This window comes from Zootoca vivipara, chromosome 10 (assembly GCF_963506605.1).
Source record: "Zootoca vivipara chromosome 10, rZooViv1.1, whole genome shotgun sequence".
NCBI lineage: Eukaryota > Metazoa > Chordata > Lepidosauria > Squamata > Lacertidae > Zootoca > Zootoca vivipara.
The window spans coordinates 2,584,018-2,593,040 of record NC_083285.1 but is presented as its reverse complement, the minus strand read 5'-3'; the positions used below and the strand labels follow the sequence as shown (position 1 = coordinate 2,593,040).

General features: G+C 45.6%; 1 protein-coding gene across 1 annotated transcript; it reads left to right on the top strand.

Moving 5' to 3' along the window:
• Positions 1–909: 909 nt before the first annotated feature.
• BHLHE41 (basic helix-loop-helix family member e41) lies at positions 910–8,751 on the top strand. Its single transcript, XM_035127899.2, has 5 exons — positions 910–1,412; positions 1,800–1,863; positions 2,146–2,253; positions 2,898–3,009; positions 3,707–8,751. Exons 1-5 carry the CDS (start codon positions 1,351–1,353, stop codon positions 4,711–4,713), a joined length of 1,353 nt encoding a protein of 450 aa, XP_034983790.1. The 5' UTR covers positions 910–1,350; the 3' UTR covers positions 4,714–8,751.
• Positions 8,752–9,023: the final 272 nt, after the last annotated feature.

The following is a 9,023-nucleotide window of genomic DNA, read 5'->3' as shown; positions in this document are numbered from 1 at the left end:
TCTGGATCTCGCGCGTGTACGCACACACTTCGCCACCTGTGAGTCCAGCAAGGCTGAGTCTCCAGAGGAGTCTCTGGACCATAAGGAGCAGAAGCAACAAAGTCGTGCCTCTGAGCACAGGAAACAGCAGCAGCAGCAGCAGCCAGCCACCTTTCCCATTCGCTTCCTCTGTGGGGGTGAGTTGAGGTTAAGACCTTGACGCGCCCCGCGCCCCTTTCCATATGCTCCTAAGGCTCAAGCTCTGTGCCGAAGTGCTTTGATCCAGGGCTAACGCACTATTAGCATTTCGCGGGGGTGGGGAGGATGCTCCCTCGCCAACGGCAAACCCAGGCGAGCTTCCTCGCGTCTCCCGGGAGGGACCGCAGCTAAAGAATCCGCTCCCCGCGGGTTGTGTTTGCGCTCTGCAGGAAAGCAGCTCCCTTCGCAGTGCAGCGCAGTGGCGGCGGCAGGAGGCGGCCGGATCACGTTGCTAGCCTTGTGCTCGTACCAGTTTGAGATGGGATTCAAGAGGAGGGCGCTCCGGCTCGCTCCGGCTCTTTCTTTTTTTAAGGGGCCAGCAGCCGAGGCAAACGTGCGCTTGCACGAGCACTAGTCCGCCTTCGCCAGCGGTAGGCTAGGAAAGGGGTCTGGGGCAGCAGGCGAGGGCGGGATCAGGTGCACCAGACACAACACAGGGCTGCGGTTCCCTTTCACAAGGCAGGCTTCATCATCACCGGGTCCCGCTCTCCCTCTTCTACCGGCTTTTGCCAACCTCACCCCGGCTAATTCCCACGCGCGCTTGCCAGCCTGAGAAAGCCCTGCTTGGCAGGAGGACCTTTTTTATGACTCCCCTCCCCTCCATCGGGGAGGCTCTAGATCACCCCAAGCCACCCCCCTCGCCTTGACACTGAGCAATAGGCAAAATGCGCTCCTTGCGAGAAGCTCCGGAGTCTCCCCCCGGTTTTAGACACCGGTTTCGAAGAGGATGCTTCTTTGGGCCAAGTTGGGCTTTTCTCCTGCTCCGCCTGCTGCCCCCGCCCACCCCTCCTCCTCCTCCTCCTTCCGCGCTCTCCCCAATCCCGGAGCCGGGAGGTTGCGTGGTACGTTCTGCACGTGAGCTGGGTGCTGCTGGTCTGTCTGGCAAGCGCGTGCCCGGTGGCCAAACAACCAAGCAGGAACGCAAACTACCAGCGCGCCCTGAGCAAGACGGGCGAGAAAAAGGAGAAACAGAAAGACGGCAGGCAGCACAAGAAAAGACCAGGCTGCACGGGCCACTGTGGGGCTTTGTTGCCCGAAGGTCTCCCAAGACTCTGCACCATCTCCCAGGAGCCGTCCAAAGCGGCGACCACCCCCAAGAAGCTGCTTCCAAACATGGATGAAGGGATCTCGCCTTTGCCCGAAAGGCAGTTATTGGAGCATCGGGAATTAATAGGGTCAGATGGCAGGGACTTCTGCATTATTGTTGTCGTTTTAATTTAGGAGAAAAAAACCCTGTTTTTCTTATTATTTTTTCCTTTATACAAAAGGAAAGGGGAGATAAAGAGATGGGTTAACTCTGGTTCTTTGGCTGGGCAGCTTTAAGCATGAACATGCCCCTCTCTAACCCTTTAAAATTATTAAGGATTTTCTTGGGTTACAAAAGTAAGCGAATTGTCTCTTTTTCAGGTTATAGTGTATTTTCTGCAGATCAGTTACATTTGATGTGAGACATTAGTTTTGTATACACCACTTTTGTGAGATTTCTTGCAAAGTAGTAGCTAATGAGACCACTGTGTATGTTAAAGGCAATGGGTCTCTCTTTCCCTTTTCTGTTCTTGCAGACTGGGCTATCCATCCTTGTATATGTGCAAGCCCAAGAGAGGGATGAAGAGGGACGAGAGCAAGGTAAGAGAATCAGCTTTTTTGATGGTCTCCAGCAGCTGCACAATACTTAGCAGGGGCTTCTGATAAATGGGAGCCCAACTTTATGCAGAAGGTCTCTTCTTTTCCTCATTCACTTCCTTTCTGATATCTGTAGTGGGCAGTTTTATTTATGTTGGCAAAGAACAGTTCTGGAGGGAGAGGAGAGATGCTTATACCAGTAGATGCTCTTGAAATGGGAAAGAAGGCTAGGTACTGGTTGGCGTTATAGTGAAACGAGCGTTTGTCCTTTTTCTTCCTGAATAGGAAACATACAAACTGCCACATAGATTGATAGAGAAGAAAAGAAGAGACCGGATTAATGAGTGTATTGGTCAGTTGAAAGATTTATTGCCTGAGCATCTGAAACTGACAGTAAGTCCAGTCTGTGTGAGTCCATGTGTATATGCTTGCCTGTACATCTATCTAGGTATTTTTGGAACACCATAAACTCTTAGTGAAGAGTATGCACACTTACTTCAGTGTAAGTCCATTTGGCACAGTGGAATTTACTTTAGATTAAGCCTGGATATGGTTGCACTGTAAAAGATGTACATATTAGAAAAAAGTGTGATTATTTTTGTTGACTTAGAAGTAAGTCACTGAGTTCAGCAGTGCTTAACCCTCACTTATTATTATTATTATTATTATTATTATTATTATTATTATTATACTGCCCTATACCCAGAGGTCTCAGGGTGGTACCCATAAAACTTTCTAGAGTACATCCTTTGAAACTGGGTTGAATTAAAAGTGATTTTTTAGGATTCCAAGACATCCAGTAGTCTAATAGAAATTCCTTATATGACAGCACTTCTGCAGAACTGTCAGAGAAACACATTAGCCTTATTTGTGAAGTTTCAAAATGGGTGTGATTTATCAGTATGGTAATATCACCAATTTGAGCAAGGGCAGTAATAAAACAGTACCGGTATTTCTTCCAAAGTGAGCTTAGTGAAGTTTTAGAAATAGGATATAAGATTCTGTTTGATTGTGTGCCCCTTTCCCTCCCTTTGCAGACACTAGGGCATCTGGAGAAAGCTGTAGTTTTGGAATTGACATTGAAACACTTAAAAGCTTTAACAGCCTTAACAGAGCAGCAGCATCAGAAGATAATTGCTTTACAGAATGGTAAGTAAAGGCCCAGTGCAGAAGCACAACATAGGACATTGTGTATCTCTCTCTCCCCCTCTCCCCCCCCCTCTCAAAGATTATGAAGGACATAATCAGCCAATCTGGTTACTGACAAAGTCTTAGCAGTTGGTGAACTGTTAGCTAACTCCACAGTTAAGTTGCCAAATTGAAATCTATAGAACTGCTTCAGAGTCAGTGACCAGTATAGTCATGTTTACTCAAACTTTAGTCCCCTTAAATTTAGTGGGCCTTAACTCCTATGTACATGTGAAAAGGACTGCAGCTGTGCAGTCTGACCATATCTATAGAAACATATATCCATGCATTGCAGAGGGTTGGACTAGATGACCCTTGGGATCCCTTCCAACTCTACAATTCTATGATTTACTTGGAAGTAAGTCCCATTTTGTTTGAGGCTTACTTCCAAATAAGCAAGTGTTACATGTTACAGTCTTAACATGTTATCTCTTGAGATACCTTACCCTTTTCCAAATGATTTCATAAATCTGAGTCTTAGATTGATAACTTTGAGCTAGAAGATTAGTACTTTTAGGACAGAGGAATTACATTATAAAGGAATTTTATTAATAAAACAGTCAGATTCTGTGTCACACTAGATCTAATGCAAGTGGTATTACTAATGCCTGTTATTTTGCATCCCTTCCTCTCCCTGCTCCCCCCCCCCCCTTGGCAGGGGAGAGATCTCTGACATCTCCTCTGCAATCTGACCTGGATGCTTTCCATTCAGGATTCCAGACATGCACCAAAGAAGTCATGCAGTACCTCTCCCGATTTGAGAGTTGGACTCCAAGAGAGCAGAGATGTGCCCAGCTCATCAACCACCTGCACTCTGTTTGCCCACGGTTCCTCCCCAGCCCCCAGCTTCTGACTCCAAAGATTTGTCCAGGCCAAGGACCCTGCCCTGCCTCCTCTGCCTTTTCCTGTGTGCAGCGAGATCAAACTGGCCCAAAGCTGGAGAGCCAGCCAAATTGTGTGCCAGTCATTCAGAGGACTCAGAATGCGAGTAGCAAGCATAAATTCAGCCACCATCCGATGGGTCGTGTGGAGCTTGGTGGGGAGAATGACACGGATACAGATAGTGGCTACGGCGGTGAGTGCGAGGGAAGACCGGAAGGGGACAAAAGGCAAGGCAACCGGATGATCAAGCAGGAGCCCTCTGGGGATGAGGCACCTCTAGCAGCCAAAAGGCTGAAGATGGATTGCAGCAGCGCCTCTTCGGCCATGTGGAGCCCAGACCAAGCAGCAGCTGGTTCAGCCCTTCTCAGCTCCCTGGTGGCTTTGGGAGGTCTGGGGGGAGGAGGATCTCCCTTTGCCCAACAACCTGCTGCTCCCTTCTGCCTGCCTCTCTGCTTCATCTCCCCCTCAGCAGCAGCTGCCTACATGCAGCCCTTCCTGGATAAATATCTTTACCCGGCAGCAGCAGTCACTCCCATTCCCTGTATCTACCCAGGGATTCCAGCTCAGGCTGCAGCGGCTGCCGCTGTGGCCTTCCCTTGTTTCTCCTCACTATTGGTACCAGGAGAGAAAGCCAGTTTGGCCTCAGCAATCTCTACTGATGTGGTTTCTTCTGGCCAGCCCCTCCCCCATCCATTTACCTCCTGCAACCCAGCTGGGCTCAGTGGGGACAAGGACCTCCCTTCCCAAGAGCAGCATTTGCAGTCTGCAGAGGAAAAGCCTTGAGTGATGCGACATCATTTCTAAAGGAAACCACACAGCTCATGCCTCCTACTTGACAGGAAGGATCCATCACTCCCAAGAATGAGAAGCAACCCTCACCCCACCCCCGTTTCGTTGTGTCTTGAAGGGAAAGCTTACTAGGCTGGCTCTTTATTCTTTTTCTTTTATTAACAGACTAGCTGTACCCAGCCACGCGTTGCTGTGGCTAATCCCTGTGACCCCACCCCACCCCGTCCTGACCCATGTGATCTGTCCCGACCCGTCCTCCCCCACCCCCCACCCAAGGGAGCCCTAACCTCCACCTCCGGGGCGGCCTGGGTCTCGGGGCATGGCGTGGCCTCCAGGGCGGGCTGGCTCTTGGGGCATGGGCATGGACTCCTCGGCGGCCTGGCTCTGTCGGCAGCACGGCCTCCGGTCCGGCCTGGCTCTCGGGGCGTCTGGTCAGTTGGAGGCAGGGCCTGCGGGGCCCGGCCTGGCTCTCGATGGAGTGAGATTCTGGAGAGGCATTGATGGGGAGGTGGGAGGAGGAGGAGGGGATGGGATTATGGCATCTGTTCCTTTGATGTCCACTGGAGGGCGCTATGTTTTTTTAGACAAATTCATTTTTTTACCTGTGACAGGTATGAACACTTGGGTAGTGGAATAGAATGTTGTGTCCAAATTTGAACACAATCGGTCAAGAGGTTTCAGAGAAAAGTGGACTGTAACAAACATGGACCTTATAGATATACATTAGATAGATATAGATATAGATATAGATATAGATATAGATATAGATATAGATATAGATATAGATATAGATATAGATTAGGTTCTCCCTAAATTGTTAAGTTTGCTTAACAATTCAGAAGGCCTAAAGAAAAGGGCAGGGGGCTGCACCATCTGGAACTGGGGAGTCAGGATGTGAGATATATACTGTACCATACCATACCATACCATACCAACTGCAGGCACTTTAATAATGATTATGTATTGAATAGACTGTAATGGAACTTACTCAAGTGGGCATAACTCAGCAGGAAGCTCTACACTAACCCCAGTGAAATAAACAGGAACTATTTTACTCTTGAATTTTAGTGGGGTTTGCAAAGGAAAGTTCCACAGTAGATTGTGCTCCTAGCAGGGCAAGCTTCAGCATAAAATGCTTCCTGGTCCAGAAATCCAGGATTCGGTTTTCTGGTAGTAAACACTTTGGGGCTTGTATTGAGTAGATTTGGGTACTACTGAGTACCTAGGATTCGTTTGCCAGGTTGCAATTTTGACAACACTTGCTTGGAAGTCAGTTTCAATGAAATCCGAGGAGCTTGGTTCCCAAGTCAACAGGCAAACTGCTTACATCAGAACGGTCAAACTGAAGCCTGTGTCGCTACTCTGGATGAGAGGAAGTTGTCTTGAGAATGGTAGCCTAAGAATTACAGAGAATTTGCTTCTCTATTACTGACTTCTTAATTGGTGGCTCCATACAAGAATCATTGGCCAGAAGCCAGTAAAATTTAAGTGCAATGCAACTGCATTGAAATCACTGGAGTTGCCATCTGATTCTGCCAAATAGCAAATTTATTTTATCTTTATTCAGAGCTTAGGAACCATTTATTTCAATAGGCTTTCTTTTACCTTTTCCACATGCAATGCTTGGAGGAGTTTGGTTAGTTAGTTAAGCGTTTGGGGAAATGGGGTTTGGGAGAAAAAAATGAAGGTAAGCTAGCACTTTATTGAGAAACAGACCATGAACATATCTTGTTCATGTATTTTTATTGTCTTGCATTTTTAGAGCTACCCCTGGCATTTCCTCGAGGGATGCAAGAACTGTCCCAGTGTAATGTAGTTTATTATTTGCTAAAGCAAGTGCATTTTTCTACGTCTTAATGCTTTGTTTTTCTGTGTTCCTGATATTAAATTACCTTGTTTTATGTGAAGGAGCATCACTGCACTGGACTAAAAAGAAAAAAAGACACACACACCCCGCCCCATTAACAATGCGATTCTATGCCTATTTACTCAGAAATAAGTCTCGCTGTCTTCAGTGGGGCCTACTCCCTACTTAGATTGTATCCTGAAGGAAGAAATAAGTTTACTGTCCTGATCTTGTGCCTTTAACCAGCCCCAAGCCAGCTGTAATTGTGCGCAAGCAAGCAGTCCCAGAGAGGAGTATGCCTTCCCAAAAGCAGTAAAAGACCCAGCCAGTCCATACAGTGGTCCCAGAAGACCATCGTGTTGTGAATAAGAACAGCGGAATCGGAATCTGCATCAGCTCAGTGTGTGATTCTTCCTTGGTCAATTGGGGTGAAAGAAAGTGTAGCTTTTCCTGGCATGGAGATAAAAGCTAACTGAAAAGTTTCAGTTGCATAATATATGTGCATGAGGCCTCCGTTGAAAGGCACAGCCACTAGAATAAGCTAAAAGAGGTTACAAATCATAATTAAAAATGGTGGGTTGGTAACTGGGTAAAAGTGGGATAAGGATTCCTTGCAAGGTTTTTCTGTCTTCAGATATCCCAATTTCCCTTTCTGGAGACTGTTGCCAGACACCAGATAATCACACAGCTAAAGCTTTGTTAATAAGGCTTAAGCCAAGAACCTTGCCTAGATATTTTTAGTTTGTTGCCAAGGTAGCACTGTGAGAAATCACACTTGAATGTTATGTAAGAGGTGAGACACAACAGTCTGACTATGAGTGAATATGCCTGGGTCTGTTAGTCATTTTGAGTGAATTTGCTGCTATTGCTGTTGCTCCTGTTTGCCTCAAACACTGTTTTTAAACAATGTTAGTCCCTTTTCCTTTTCTTTTTTAATCTTACTAGACTACAGAGCGTCTGTATGTAAATAGGTTAATACATTCATTTAATGATGTCCGACATGCTATTTTTGTAGGAAGAAGATATGTGTTAATGACAATGAGTTTAAAAATATCTCTTTTGATGAGGAATTGCTGAAAAACAAAGTTGCACTTTTGTTACAATGCTTATTGCTTGGTACAAGCTTATGCTGTCCTAAATTATTAAAATAATAATAAATAAATACTGTCTGCAAGAAACTAGCTGTTTAAAGAACAGTTTAAGTATGAGAGATAATAGGAATCAATCTTTTTATTCATTATTTTCCAGCACTTCATGAATTCTACTATAAAAAATATTTCCACAATATTTTGTGATTTAAACAAAAAAATATTCTTACTAAAGAATAAAAAAATTTAATACAGAGTATGGGTTGTCTAGTAATTAAAGCTCTTAAAAGCCTCAAAACTTGTCATTCATCAAATATGCCAAGTGAGCTATGATGTCTTCACAGGACTTTAGGCTGTTGGAATTTCATTGCTTTTGAATAGTTATTCAGAGTCTGTACAAACACCATTGTTTGCGTGGTGACAGCAGCCCTGTGACAGAGGCGAGGCTTCCACACAAAACCACAACTTTCACAAAACTTGTTTTGAAAAAACACCACTTCCACATGAGACCCCTCAGAGACGTCAGTAAATAGGAATCATAGAATCATAGAGTTGGAAGAGACCACAAGGGCCATCCAGTCCAATCCCCTGCCAAGCAGGAAACACCATCAAAGCATTCTTGACATATGCCTGTCAAGCCTCTGCTTAAAGACCTCCAAAGAAGGAGACTCCACCACACTCCTTGGCAGCAAATTCCACTGCCGAACAGCTCTTACTGTCAGGAAGTTCTTTCTAATGTTTAGGTGAAATCTTCTTTCTTGTAGGTTGAATCCATTGCTCCGTGTCTGCTTCTCTGGAGCAGCAGGAAACAACCTTTCTCCCTCCTCTATATGACATCCTTTAATATATTTGAACATGGCTATCATATCACCCCTTAACCTTCTCTTCTCCAGGCTAAACATACCCAGCTCCCTAAGCCGTTCCTCATAAGGCATCATTTCCAGGCCTTTGACCATTTTGGTTGCCCTCTTCTGGACACGTTCCAGCTTGTCAGTATCCTTCTTGAACTCTGGTGAGGTCTGACCAGAGCAGAATACAGTGGTACTATTACTTCCCTTGATCTAGATGCTATACTCCTATTGATGCAGCCCAGCTTTTTTTTTTACTCATGTCAAGTTTGTGGTCTACCAAGACTCCTAGATCCTTTTCACATGTACTGCTCTCAAGCCAGGTGTCTCCCATCCTGTATTTGTGCCTTTCATTTTTTTTGCCCAAGTGTAGTACTTTACATTTCTCCTTGTTAAAATTCATCTTGTTTGCTTTGGCCCAGTTGTCTAATCTGTTAAGGAGGCACCCTTATTTGCACCATCACACATTTACATCTGATTCTTCTTTATTTATTTGCTCATACAGACACTGTCACTTCCTTC